At 47.9% G+C, this 14,797-nt stretch overlaps 1 protein-coding gene across 6 annotated transcripts in view; it reads right to left on the bottom strand.

The window, feature by feature from the left end:
- Positions 1-14,722, bottom strand: part of CEP164 (centrosomal protein 164) — a 37,876-nt gene extending 23,154 nt beyond the window's left edge. For 3 of the 6 annotated variants that reach the window (XM_032201975.1, XM_032201977.1, XM_032201978.1), the window contains exons 1-7: positions 14,550-14,722; positions 14,106-14,199; positions 13,747-13,858; positions 13,100-13,310; positions 7,904-8,062; positions 6,802-6,930; positions 6,330-6,407 (exon numbers count right to left, since the gene is read on the bottom strand). In XM_032201975.1, coding sequence (XP_032057866.1) covers positions 6,330-6,407; positions 6,802-6,930; positions 7,904-8,062; positions 13,100-13,310; positions 13,747-13,858; positions 14,106-14,187 — 771 coding nt within the window. In that variant the 5' untranslated portion in view covers positions 14,188-14,199; positions 14,550-14,722. Of the gene's footprint in view, positions 1-737; positions 1,179-3,540; positions 3,652-6,329; positions 6,408-6,801; positions 6,931-7,903; positions 8,063-13,099; positions 13,311-13,746; positions 13,859-14,105; positions 14,200-14,549 lie in introns of all 6 variants that reach the window. The other 3 variants (XR_004254142.1, XM_032201973.1, XM_032201974.1) reach the window with 2 other exon arrangements.
- Between the last annotated feature and the right edge of the window lie 75 nt (positions 14,723-14,797).

The raw sequence follows: 14,797 nt of genomic DNA, 5'->3' as shown, positions 1-14,797 counted from the left end.
CAGGCCGTTTCCGCACCTGCAGCTCGTGATGCAGAGCAGCCCACCTCCTGCCGGAGCCTGCACACACAGCACCTCACTGCAGCCCGCTGCAGCCAGCTGCCTGCCCATTCCCCTCCCAGGCAGCATCCCAGAAGCAGCGCACGGGCTGGAAGGAAGGCTCCAGGCTCGAGCTGCGGCTCTGGAGCCAGCCCCCAGGTGCAGTCCTGCAGTCCTTCCCCACACTGACCTCACGCTTCCCTCTCAGCATCCTCCCGTGGAGCTGTACACACCACAACTGGCAGCTCGCTTTACACGTTCGCCCTGTCTCTACATAAGCTGAGAGAAACAACAGAAGGAGAGAAACAAAGCAGCACGGACAGCTGGGCTTGGTGTGAACTTCATTATAAAACCTGCTTGCTTAGTACAGATGGCAGCACTGAAAGCTGAGACTTATTTCTCCTCTAAGACTTGAAACACACAGCCCCGTCCAGGATTTTTGCCTGTCAGTTGCTTTGGACAGCACTTTGTGTATGCACAGAAGAATATTTCCTAGCTCAGTACTAAAGTTGCCGATCTGGGAATTCAGAGCACTCGTGCCCCCCCAGGAACAGGCTGCTGATTAGGGAAGCACTTATGCTGACTTAACAGAAGATGAGTGAGTGTTCCAAGTGCTTCCCTGAATCGAGGCCTTACAAAGCAACGGGAACAGCCACAGCAGATTCCACACCAAGCCCAATCCGCGCAGGCAGGTCTCTTACTTTGCCAGCATCCAGCCTGCTGTCTGTTTTCAGATCAGCTGCTTCTTCCCTCATTTCATTTACTATATTTTCATCAACAGACACGGTGTCAACGGTGACAGCCAGGCTTGCCAGCTGATCTGCCTCAGCAGCTTCAGCAGCTGGAGGTGCAGCTCTGGGTTGCACAGGACTGCCGGGCACATCTGTCCCTGGTGCTCTCCTTTCCTCCAGAGACCGTGGCAGCTCATCAGCTGCCGAGACATCACCTTCCACCTCAGCATCTTTCTCGGCTGGTGGTTCATTCCCAGTGAGTTTCCCATCAGAATCCTCTTTGTTCTGGCCAGAAAGGCTGCTGTCAGCATCTCCGGAAAGGACTTTAACCGGCGTTGCAGGGCATGCATCATCGGCATCCAAGGAAGACTCGTGCCCTTCTTCAGCATGTCTTGATTTTAAAGACTCCTTCTAGGCAGCAAGTCAAACACAATTACAGCTACAACATTCTCTAACCCCTTCTCTGGGAAAAAGCTGGGGTGAAAATAGTATGGGTTCTACTACAACAACAAACAAAAAAATCACAAAGCTTTGGGTGACTTCAACAAGACCAATTTGACTTACTGTCATACAGTCCATCTCAAAGGAAAGGAAGGGTAAGATAAACCCACTCTTTTCCTGGGGTTGACCCTATTATTTTTTTTACTCTGTTGTTTTTGTATTCACGGGGACTCAGCGCCAGCAGTGCCTGTTGCAGGGATCAGTCCATGGGAGCACCTTAAATGCTCTGCAATGGGCTCATCCATGCTTTTACACTGAGTCTGTTCAGCGAGAGATGGAAGCTTGCAGGAGAATCACCAGATGTTTCACTTCTGCCTGAAATAACTAGAAAAGGGTAGGCAGGATGCAGCCACCCCACCTTCCAGAGGCACAAACTTACGGACAGGCCCTGATTTAAGCTGCCACTCTGAGCTCAGAACAAGACCAGGACCAGCTACTGTTCTAGACTAAGAAATGGCAGAAGCCACTGGCCCTGGAAAAAACAATCCCAAGTAAGAGCTTAGTCACCCAAAGGTTTGGCTGCCTCTGCCAGCAGTGGGGAGGCCCACAGAACTGACAACAAAAAGCGTGATAGCCAGGAGGAAGCAGGAAAAGGTTCCCTCATCAGTATGCAAACAAAACTGCTAGCACTTCCTATTTTCTCGCTGTTTTATTAATGCTGTGGTGTCTTGTCAAACATTAGCTGCATCCTGTGTACAGCGTGTACCATACACAGACTGCATATTTTAACGATGTATTTTTATCAAAGTGCAACTGGAATGCTGTCAGTTTTAAACACGGAGCTGCGGCAAACCGAGGGGATGTCTTGGACATGTCATTTGTCTGTGAGACCTTCTCAGGGCTGAGAGAATCATCAATCAAACCCGAGGGGAGGACAGAGAAATCAAATCACTGGATACTATCCAAAAAAACTACAGTTCAGAGACTCACCTGCAATTTGCCAAGTAATAAATGAAAACTTACGGCCTGTTTCCAGCACAGTGCCTGGTTAGGGAAGGTTCACAAACACCACTGAATCACTAGCCAGCCACAGGAAGCTCTCCAAAGGCCTTGATAACACCTTTGGTCCACAACGCAGCCAAATTTGTATGCAGCTGCCATCTCTGTAGTGATCCTCCTGTCGGCCCATCTTTGCTATGCTTCGTTTTATCTGGGGATGAGCATGTCTGGAAGAACCAGTCACTGATTGGGCTCCCCTCTGGATAGCTTGGCTTAGAGTTTTTATGAAAGCCTTCTCCCAGGACACCTGACAACGCCCAAGAAAAGACATGCCAGATGAGACCAGCCAGCATTCTTAGGCTTAAAAGCAGGAAACGGGTATTTCCCTTTGAGGGGTACATGGGACAACATCCTGATGTGTCCATTAATACCATGTGCACAAAGAGATTTCTCTCCAGGCAAATATACCTCAGTCACTAGAATATCCCAGAGTAATCTCTTTAGCTGGCAGAACCCTATTTTAAGGACAGATGCAGACAAGACTTTTGTTAGCATTACGCCTTAATGATCACTAGTGCAACTCACACAGTTCCCCCTTCTGGAGAATCAGATACACAGGTGGAAGGGGAGGGAGGTTTTCCTCGTGTCAAAAAATAGATGGTGGATTTTCTATGGATTTCAGAGCTAGGAAGAGTCAGCCAGGCTATAATTGGCTTTAGCTGATCTTTTCACAAGCTGTAACACATTTTACCTGTAGCAGAGTGACACTAAAAAATATGAAATTTCTCCCTATCAAATATATTGCTTCCAGACTTCAAGTGATCAGCATAAGTGGAGGAAAACAAAAAAACACTTGGGGACTGGCTTTTAGAAAGGCATCCAATTCAGAGACAAACAACCAGTACAAACAGCAGACACCAAAACTGAATCCTACTCATCTCAGGAAAATCCAAAGCGGCACAGTCATCCTGTGTAACAGCTTGAACATGAGAGATTACAACAAAAACCTTCATCTTTCTATCTCTAAAGAGGGGAAAAAAAGACAAATGCTCATAGTGCATACAGAATTCCTTTGAAAGCCGAACGTGCTTCCTGCTTTTGGGATGTTCTCAGGCAGAGAAGTACAGAGCGGGATAGCTCTGGCAGACCTCATCCGGGAAGCATTTGTTCTTTCTGTTTGCACCCCTCTCCATACATACCATACTTTAACCAGCAAAAGAAACAAGCCAAGCAGCTATGAGATCCACACCACAACACTGGAAGCTGCCTACGGCATGCAAAGCTCAATGACATCATGCAAGCGGGCCCGTGATGCCAGAGAGCCACTCGTCACCTCTCTCAGACTGCCAGCTTCCTCTGCGGGACTCCTCTGGTGCTGGAGGCGAGCTTCAGGGACATCAGCTAAGCGGCTGCCAAAGTCCTCCTCCTCCGCTTTGCTGGTCTCCTAATGGGTGGGGTAACACCTGCTAGCACATATTCACACCCCACCTTTCTGCACTGCTAGGGTCATCCAGCTCCGAGAAGCCAGCACCCTGCTTGTTCATTACTGAGTGCACCCAGAGAGTGGAAACCTCTCCAGCTGAAGAGCTTTGCAGCCTGTGCTCGGGGGCTCACAGCCTCGGATTCCCACACATCACACTCTCATCAGCAGCCTGCACAAAGGTGCTGCTTTACTGCTGGCCCGCTCAGTGGACTTGCTGTTCAGACTGCACCAGACTCTTCCCAGATCAAGGCTTGCTCTACTTCCCAGGAGTGAGAACTGCTGACTTACTACAGCAGTTCTTCACCAGGCTTCCCCAGGACAGGAGAGAGCAAGGCTGTGAACACACCAGCCATTCCTCCCCCTTAACTAGTCGTCGCTGCACTGATGCCTTATGGATGTCTTAATTGCCTTGGAGCCAGCAATGCTGCCTCCTGCACATACATCTCTGCAGCGAGATGCATGCTGTATTGTGCAGTGTTTACTTACAGAGACTGCTCTCTTTCACACGTTTCCATCTGGTAAGAGAGCTTTGCATGTTAATTCCCCACCACATAAAGGACCCCCTTGACTCCAACTGTTTACCCAGAGATTGACCTGTACAGAAGGCAGAGTACCACAGCTTCCCAAGCTGCAAGCTCTGCAGTTTGCCGATCACTTCTGCTGTCACTGGACCCTCTCTCCAGGCACCCATAGTGAGATGCTTCCAGGTCTTTTCCTCTGCTTGCCCCTTTCAGCAATTCCCAGAGTTCTTTCACATTTTAATAGCACTCTTGCACATCTGCAGCAACTATTCCATCACCAGAAATCAGGAGGCATGAAAGCTGGGTTCAGGTGAGAACTAACCCCATGAACAGCCAAGCAAACCAAGCCGTAGAGGAGGCCCTCTTTCTAAAAGGACATGCGAGCCGTTACATACAAACCGCACTCCTCAAGTTCTCCAGCATCTGTCTTGGGTTTTATTTTCAGTGTTTTTTTCCCCAGCTAAATTACTCCTTGCTCCACAAGAGGCCACTTAAAGTGGTAGCATTTCTGTCCGTCTGTGCTTCCTCTCTTCCACACAGTTGTGCCATATTTGGTGCAGCCTCTACTTTTACCCACCATCCTTGCATCTCAGTAAGTCATTAAACCCTCACATATCTCTTTTGAATATGGATGTTCAGCACTGATCCACAGACTACACAAAATCAGCTTTTTTCATCCCATTACTTCTTAGATTCACTTTCTGTAGGGCTTGTTTTATGAATTCCTTCCTTCTCTCCATTTTGAAAAGACGCTGGAGAATGGTTTGGGATGCAGGCTGAGGGCTCTCTCGTAAGAGTGTTTTTCTACTGCCATCTCATGGAGCTACAAGTGAATGATATTTTTTCACTGGGGCACTAATATTTTATCAGGACTGAGGTATCACCAATCTGATTTACTAGCTTTTGAGACAGAGCCTGGCTGCTGGGCAGCAATTGCCATTTTATAATAGATTCCTGAAGCCCCACCACGTCACTGAAATGCCAGGACAGCTCTTTGCTCCTGGACACATTAACATTTCAGTGACAAATTGGGCTCCAACAGGCATCTTGTTGTTTGGAGATGAGAGAGTTGAGCCTTTTTTTACATCCACTTTAACAGAAACCTTTGCAGTTCTTGCCCAGTGCTGTTCAATGGGTTCTCCAAAGTATTTTACAGCTTGATTTTTCTGTATACTGTGAAAAGGGTGAGGGAAATACCGAAAATGTTTTAAGAGAAATTAATTTGCCTTTCAGATACTGAAACAGAATTTTCAAAGTGGTAAGAGAGGATTAATGTCAGCACAAACAGGCTGAATCACTAGAGCTGCTTGCAACGCACTTCACATTGTCCCTTTGTCATCTTAAGCCTGATCACTGCTAAGAAAGTGCTGGCAAAGAATGCACACCCGCAGGGAAAGCAAGATGTCTGCACAAGGCAACACATGTACTGAACTCATTGCTGATGCTCTGAGCCTGAGCAATGGAATTTATCAGCATGCAAAATAGAAAACGGGTTTCACATTACCACAAAAAAAAAAAAAAGAGGCCATATCCAGTCCACAATGAAGAACCTAAGAGATTCTTGTGGAATTGGATGAGAATGCGAGGATGGTGTTTCCAGACTAAATTCCCATCTCCTCTCTCTCTAAATGAGACCACTGCAATTTCAGCAGAGGATGAGCCTTCCTTCTACACCAACTGAAAAAAGCGATGAGGAAACAAATCATGCCTCTTCCTCATCAATCCTTCCTCCCACAACAGGCAGAGTGGTGCCACTCAGATTCGAGACCCTCTCCTTTCTGCCCTTCCTTGGAAGAGCTGATTTCCGTCTTGCCCATCACACCTATGTGGCTTGAAGTTTCTCTCTTTCTTCATTCAGAAATAATTAAAACTCCTCCTGGTGCAAACGTGCAGCCAACTCAAATGCCATCTCTCAGACTGGAAGCATTCTCCTTCAAGCACAAGTCTGCCTTCTGATACCCACACCATGCCCCTCTACAGCCTATTTCTGGCTTCTCCAGGCTGTTAATTCTTGTGAATTAGATTCACTGGGCACCTTTCCTGCAGCCCATGCGTGGGCAGTGCACTGTCATAGCTCCTGGGCAGTTTTACATGCCTGTTTCACATTGCCTTTCTTACCTCAGATTCAAAGCTGCCTCCCAAGGCACTGACATCCATGTGCAGGTTTTTGAACAGTCTTGTTGTCCCACGGAGACTCTAAATGTATTCAAAGAAAGGAAATGGTTGAAAGTGAGTTCTGATCTCTGCAATCCCATAGGCCACACCGAAGGAACCTGAGGGTTCACAATTAGTGGAAATAAGGGAGCAGAGCCACGGCAACACACGACAGCAATAAGCCTATGGTCAATTAATCTTAGAAATGCATTGTGGCAGATGTTGATTTATAGAGAGCACGAGGAGAAAAAAGATAAGATGCTTTTTGGCAACCAAGTGACACACACAGGAAGTGCAGTGCAAATTAAGGCCTAAAGTTAAACTGAATGAGCACGGTCAGTCAGCTCTTACTGGGGGTAGCATCACAGTCTTTCATGCTGTGAGGCTTCATGCACTACAGTTACTGACACGTATTAAGAATCAATACACAAACTACCTCATTCTCGCTTTCTTCCTCTTCTTTTCTCTCGTTTTCTAAAGGTACTGTGTTCAGAGAGCTCTTCTCTTCACAGACCAGTCCCAGCAACTTCGTGGTCTGGCCACTGGGCTTACAGGGCTCTGCAGGCTGTGAAGTCAAAAAGAAAGGGAAGTCAGGGGACAGGCAAAGTAACAGGGGAGATACAAGCCCACTGAAACCCACTGGACTTAGAAAGCTGCCGATGGCAAGAAGTTTTTGAATTCTGAGAACTTGCTCAGGATTACAGTGCTACCCTTATTTTTCAGAGCCACAGCCAGCTAGGAGGTGACATTCTTTAGGAGGTTGCTCCTTCCTGTTACAAAAAAAGAGTCTCCCAGAGAACATATGCGAAACCTTCCTGTGCCTCCAAACAGTGATTCAGTCAAGACCAACTGTAGCAGATGTTTTGTTTGGATCGCTTTGTTGAAGGTAGAAAGTGGCATACAGGTAGTTACACAGAGTGAACACAATGAAATAAAATGTTTGCACTCGCCAGTGACAATCAAGACTTAAGTCAGCAAAAGAAACCTTCAGTGAAGATGTTCGTTTGGATAATGTTTTGCAAGTATATTATTTGATTTATCCTTGAAATTAAAAAATTACTACATAAAGCATTCTCGATTTATTATCCTGAAGAGCACATTCTATAAACAATCAATGTGATTGTAAGTCTTATTTTTAACCAGAAAATGTTCTTTCAATTCCTTTCTCATTAGATAGGAGAGTGGAAATTTTATTTTTTTAGATGACATCATCTGTACTGTATGCCATGCTTCATTTGGATAGAAATTAAAGATCACCTAAAATGAACTTAACAGCATTTCAACAGTAACTGAAAATGTCCTTTCTTTAAAGCTGCTAACCATACAAAAATTGGCACTGGGCTCCCTAGAATTAGCAGAAAAACAAGCAATATGGTGCAAGTTGGGGAAGGTTTTGTTTGTTTTTTAAAACAGTCAGAAGTATTTCAAAACCGAGGAGAGGTCACAAATACTGCCTTTTAAACCTCTATGTATTGCCAAGCCCATGACCTCTTGCGGAGCCTGCTTTTCTGGGCATATTTCCAAAGACAGAATCTTACCCGAGTTTCTCCTCTGGCTGCAAGACTGGAGTCCACAGAGCTTCCCACGTCCGAGTTCAGTGAACCACGAAGGATGCCAGCTGGAGAAGCCACGGGGCCACGCAGCGGAGCGAGGTTCCCCAATGGAGCCTGCACAGGTGCTAGCGGGGATCCTGAAGACTAGAGGGTGCGAGAGGAGAGCGTGGGCTCGCAGTTGGCACTCGTTTCAGAACAAGGGCACTCCCCTGCGCAAACACTGTCTGCTAACACCCAACCTATGCCCCAAGGAACTGCCCTCGAGCTAACACCAAACAACCAGCAGCACATGCCATGCGTGGGGAATAGCAGCTTGATTGACTCGTATGTTTTGTCCTCCACAGACCCACCTGAACGCTGTGATTCACCTTACAGCAGCCCGGCCATCCGGAAAAGAAGCAGACATTACCCCAAAATGGAAGCAAGAGAACAACAACAGCCACAGTAACTCCCACACCTGCACGCAACCAAACACAGCACCCTCTGGGAGAGGCTGATACCTCACACCATCCTAGGCAACCTCGGCAGCTTCCCTTCCTGCTTTGCCTTGCTACTGTGCACTGTGAAGGAGAAGCCCCAGACAGCAGAAAGTTCCCTCCACCCCGCACGCTGCAATTACCATCTCCAGACAGAAACCTGGGCTGTTTCCTTACCTCACACCAGTGGAAGTGCACTTTTTCCACCACTGCTGAAAGTAGAAAGCAGTTCTGTGGCAGCACATCAGTAAGAACCTCCTGAATACATCTTTACCTTTCAAAGCACAGCAAGAGCCCCGGGAGCCACCCAGCATCCTCACCTCTGAACAATGCAAGCTTGACATTTCGAGCTATCTTCACCGAGAAGCGGGACCGTTCTGTTTTACTTTGTGGAATTCCCCACCCAAGAAGTCTCGCCTTTGATACACTGTGCAGGTTAAACTAGAAGGAAGGCTACGCTAGGATTTTCTCTGTAGCTCGCCAGTACAGCCAAGTGCTGTTCCTTCAGCAGAGCACATGCTTATTCATAAATCACAGTTCCTGTACTCTGTGTTAATATGAAATTACAGACAGAAAACAGAGTTAATTCACTTGCACGCTGAGGGATGGGGAGAGAGATGAATGTATACCGATCTCTCTTCCACCAAGTCACTGCCACATCAATGGTAACAGAACAAATTACATATTCTGGGCGTAACTAATTATTTCCTACCAGATGGCCATTAACTATGTGTGTAGAGCAGTAGAAGTTAGCTGTCCTTCAGCAAAGATAAACTCACTTCCACTGGGCTAATTAAAACTTGGAGGATAATCTGCAGTTCATCTGTATTTATAGGCAGAGTTACTATCAGCTAACTGAGCACTAGCACGTACTGTTAATTAGAAACCTAAGCTAGCAATTTGGTGGAGGCACAGATGGGTACCTGCAATAGGAGGGCAAAGCAGTTCATTACCACTACACAGTGACCTTCTACAGTTGGGGTTTTTAGTTGTTGTTTTGAGGTTTTGGGGTTTTGTTTGTTTCAGGGGGTTTGGTGGTGGTGGTTGTTTGTTGGTTTGGGCGGGGGTTGTTTTCAGAACAAGAGATTTGGTAAGTTTTATTAACTTGAAGCAATTACTTCTTGACAAAGACAAAACAACCTGGAGCATTCTTCCAGTGACGAGGAGGCTCGGTGCAGAACATATCCCATGGCATTAGTGTACAGCACCAGTAAGTGCTGAGAGAGCACCTGAGAGCATGTGCTGAGAGAGCACACAGTAGGCACAGCTCTCTGACACTGGCAGCACCGCTCCTAATAGCTTTTTGGGGGTCCTTGGTATTCACAGAAGGAGAAAGTTATGTTTATAGATGGTCCATCACACCTTTAGCCATCTTGGGGTCGTAAGACCACGGCACCAGTGGTCCAAGGACTACATTGTGCTCAGTTCCACTGCACCTGCCTGCAAATCAATCGCCTGTAACCACTGGGAATAATCCTTCTCTTTAAGGAAAGTTAATTCATTGAAACTTTTTCCTGTTTTTCTCATTTAAGAGGGAACAGAGACCATTTGTCAAAATACTGGATGTGTACGTGGGAGACCTGGCTTTGATTTACAGCTTCTGTATTGCCTTAACCAACTCACTCACTCTGGGCCTCGAGATTCAGTGAGCAAAATTAGGCTAAAAATAACTTATTTCACTCTCAATTTAGATTGTGGGATTTACAAGAAAAAGATTGAGTTTATGTTGTGCTTCCAACAAAGGGTCTTAGTGCCATGATTAAAGATGATTTTGTGTTCAATATTGCAATCCCATTTGATTTCTGCCCATCACCTCCTTTTTAGTGCAGAAGGCACCTGTCCTAATACACAATTAATTCAGGATGTAAATTGTACAGTGTTTGCCATGCAAGGAGGACTGTGAGCAAAGGATTTTTCATCCTAGCCCTTGAGCTTTAGGACAAGCACTCTAACAAATGTCACGTTTCCTTATATAACTTCCAGCAGTCTGCTTTCACCCTTTGCTCCTGAAAGTTAGCTACAAATCAATATTTCCCTCTCAGCTCTCCAGAAATGTTTACAACAGAAGTGCCAGCACAAAGGATTTAGTCCTACCTCGTTCCTCCCTGCTCCTTCACCAACCTCTATTTTGCTGCAATTCTCAGCAGTTTGGCTGGTTTGGGTCGTCTCCACTTCCACGTGCTGGCAGAGACTGGTGCTCCCCTGGCAGTCAGCCCTCTGACGGAGATTCTCAGGGGGAACCTGCAATTCTTCTGGGACCTTATCTCCCTGTGCTCTGGGAGCTTGACCTGTCCTGCCATGTTCTTCCTTCACTTCTGTTTGCACTCCAGCACTGTTAGCCTCCTGGGCAGTGCATTTCCCACATGAATCCACCAAAAAACTAACACGTTCAGGTTCTGGGCTGGCACCTTCTTCACTTTCCTGCAACGTGTGGCACAGTTTCACGTCCCTGGAGCTACCCTCTCTCTCTGACTTCTCAGCAGCACTTAATATCTGAGACGGGGACGATCCCAGGACGGGAGGAGGCAGCACAGCCTCTTCTGTGATAGAGTACACGTCCTTTGGTCTCTCAGACTCATTATGTAGGGAGGAGAATTGATGGCTCGCTCCCAGCATCTGGGGTGCATTATCATTCTGAGAACTGTCCAAATCACTGCTATCACACTCTGACATCACACCACCTCTTTCGTCATCGTTAGAGCCATCACTGGCAGATGAAAAAACATGTTTTGATGTAGGATCTACTGCAGAATGCAGATCCACATCAGTTCCTCCCTTTGCATCTGTTCCTTGGAAGCAGTGTTGTGTTCTCACGATCTCTTCAGGGGCCATGGGTAGGCTCTCTAGCACCCCATTCACGCTGTCTCCTTTTGTATCTACTTCTAGTTTCGTCAGCTCCACTTGCTTTGAGCCCTCTCTCTCAGGTCCACTGCTGCTCTCATTGCTCTTACAGAGGCTGCTAGCTTGAGCCAAAGCCTCCCCACCTTGAACTCTTCTCTTACTTCTGCTCTGAGATACTTCGCTGTGGGAGCTTAGCTCTTCTTGAGCGTGTGGAGCATCAACTGTCTCCTGCAAACCCCAGTCATCTGTGGCACTGGCATCAAAAGGAGTCATTTCAGGGTTCCTGCAGTAAAATCTTTCTTCTCTGGCTTGCAATAAGCTTGGACTTCTTCTCACATCCCCACCAGTTCCTGTATCCTCTCCAGCTGAGAAAGGATGATCAGCTTTATGGACACAGTCATCCATCATGTCTTTAATCTTCTGCTTTCCCTTCAGCTTTTCATCAAAGAGCAGGATTTTGTCTTCAGGGGATTCTGGTGGAGTTTTAACATTCTCAAAGTCTTGCGAATAGGATTTCTTTAACACATGCAAAGGTTGCACTGTTGGCCTCACCTCTACATTGTCAGACTGTGAGTCAGGAGAACTGGAACAAAGATTTTCTTGTACTGCCAAAGGTATACCTTGCTCCTGGTGGATGTCTACATCAAAGCTGCCAAAAGGTGGGCCGTTCTCTAAAATGTTCACCGCATCAGTTAAGGTGTGGTACGGCCTGCTGAACTCTGATACCAGGATAGGGTGCAGGTTGTTTGGCCACACGTCTGCAAACTGCCTCCACAAATCCGTTACGCACGATGCTCTCCCTTTGCCTTTGTCAAAGAGGCCTTCATTTCTAATCTGGCTATCGGGTTCTGGCTCGGGGCTCTCCTGCCCAGGGGACAGAATGGCACAGGGTATCTGACAAAAGGGTGTCGAAGGAAGAATCCCTGGCTGCATTTCCTAAGTAGATAAATATTAGCAAATAACAACTAAAACTTTACATGTAAGTGTATCTATATAACCCTTACTTAAAGTACAGCTATATTAGCAGTGGTTTATATACAAATTGGTGTGCAAATTTTGGAGCACTTAGAGTAATCTGTCTGCATATAATAGAAAATACTCAAATCGAAGGTCTGAGGTTTTCTGGGTCTCTGCCTTTAGTAATAACACTCTCTTCCCCCACTAATATTTACCTTGTGACTGGCTAACAGAAGGCAGGAAGGAATTGCCATCACTTGGGACCTAAAGTGCATTTGGCTATGTCCGCAGCTGCCATAAGCAGAGCAGGAGAGCCTCACACATCTAAACGTGTGTTCAGTGCCCGGGTATCACAGCAGCGTGTGCATGGACACTGCAAGGGCACCTTTTATTGTCTTCTTCAAAGAAATAAATCTTCCAGCACTTCAAGTGTTTTCCAGCTCCCCTCCCTCCACTCACACACACAATTGCAGGATAATAATTGTTCCCTGTCCAAAAGACAGAACGTCATGAACAAGAGCCAAGCTCAGGTTCAAAGTCTAACACGAAAAATGTTTTTAATGCTTTTAAGCTGGAAAGTCTCTACCTTAGCATTACCAGGATATTCGGTTATTTGTCTAAATTTCCTTAGGAACAGTCAATATCTGCTACAAATGGTGCCAGCCACCTTGGCCCACTTGCTTCTCAGCAATAACATTATGGGGCTGTGGCACAGCCACTAGGATGTGCCCGCCTAAACCAAAACTTCCCAAGTTTTCTGTGTGTGCGTGACCCAGCAAGCAAGCAATCGCTGTTCCCGTTCCAAAGCAGCAGCAGCACAGCATCACCCCCTAATTCACAGCCACTCATCCTCAGCCAGCCTTCCTGCTGCTCCCCAGAGCCACTGCAGGCAGCAGGGCCTACTTACAGCGGGTCGCTTCAGTGCCTGCTTTTCCTTCTTGTCTTTCTTTTCTTTCTTGTCTTTCTTCTTCTTCTCTTTCTTTTTCAAACCGCCGCGTGCCAGCAGCTTCTTTCGCTCCTGAGCGACAAGTTCTCTGTAGTGGTCATCGCAGGGGTGGTCCCACGTGGACTGGCCGTTAGCAAAGTTGAAGTAGTAGATATCACCAGTGATATCCTGGCTGCACAGCAAACACAGCGTGAGAACATGAAGGACCAGCACAGCAGCTCTGTGCGTGCAAGCAGCAGCTCTGTGCTCTGCACAAGGACATGGCTTCATTCAAGGGTTTCTGAAGGCTCTAAAAATACTCCTACAGGGCAACGTGACCACCCTGCACTCAGTGAACAGGAGCACAACGTCTCCAAGAACCCAGAGGCATCGGTGTGGGAAGCAGCTCTCCTGGAGACTGCTCATGTCCTTATCCAACTTCTCAAACCCTCTTTCTTCTTCTTCCACCGCCCCAGGAAGAACTGAGCTCCCCCGTCCCCAGGAAGTGCCTGTGTTATCCTCACTTCCCACCTGGCGCCCTGCTCTGACACCCCAACAGGCAGCGCTCAGCAGGGAGGCCAGGAGAGGCCAGCAACCTTACAAAGCAGCTCCTGACAGAGAGCTCTCACCAGGGCTTCCACTCGGGCGGTAACGGGGCCACAATGCCTTCCTTGGCCAGCCACATCAGCTCCGGCTCCTTCTCAGGGTCGATCCCGATGTCCCTTGCAAAATCCTGGATTTCTAGGAAACAGAACGGGAATCTGTGGAGCTAGACTACACCAGGCAGTACACAACAAAGCCAACTTCCTCAGCTGTCAAATATCCCTGCCAACCAAAAAGCTCATTTCTCAACTCTACATGAAATTCCATTTCTTCCTGCCCTTTTGGCTCATGCTCTCCCCGGCTCCCATTTCTTTAATAGGCCTAGAAATGGTTTGGCAAGCTTGAGTCCCCTCCTGCAGCTCCCAGGAGGCCGAGCATCTGCTACCTTGCTCGCTGGGGATGTACGTCTCGTCGTAATCTTCTTCCAGGATGAGCTGGTCTCCGATGCGTACCATAGCTCCTGCCATGGCTCCCTGCACCTGGCGGCAGGAAGGAAACAACCCCAAAATCACAACAGACAACTGCAGTCAGGCAGAAACAACGCTTCCTCGTCACACAGCGGCAAAGCCCCAGAAGAAACTCAGTGCTGGGGCCGTGAAGGGGAACGGGGTGAGCTGGGGGTGCCAAGCACGGATGCAGATGGGGGGAACACGGGGCAGGCAGCTGGAACTGGCGGGGTTTGGGAAAGGCAGGGGGCACGGCTGAAGCAGCGGGGAACAACCCACAGCCTAGAAGCTAATTAACAGCACCAAGCAGGGCACGATGCTACGCTGCTTGTCAGCGTGTTTCCACGCCTCTCCTACAAAAGGTAAAGGCCGCTTGCACTTACTTCTGGCTTTTTATCTCTTCATTCGGCAGTGGGGATGGAGCCCGCCGGCTGGCTGTGCGCTGCTCGGACACGGGGAGCAGGGCAGGGCCAGCACCGATCCCTCCAAGCTCCTGCACCCGTTCTGAGGCCGGGGGGAAGGGGCTCCCGGCAGCACCAACCCCCAGGGCACCTGGGGTCCTCCCAGGGAGGGAGGGAGGGAGGACAGCGGGGCTGAGCTCCCTGCCCCCGTCCCCTGCCCCCCGTTACCG

Source organism: Aythya fuligula, chromosome 22, assembly GCF_009819795.1.
Source record: "Aythya fuligula isolate bAytFul2 chromosome 22, bAytFul2.pri, whole genome shotgun sequence".
Lineage (NCBI taxonomy): Eukaryota > Metazoa > Chordata > Aves > Anseriformes > Anatidae > Aythya > Aythya fuligula.
The sequence above is the reverse complement of the archived record's forward strand: the minus strand, read 5'-3'. Positions and strand labels throughout refer to the sequence as shown.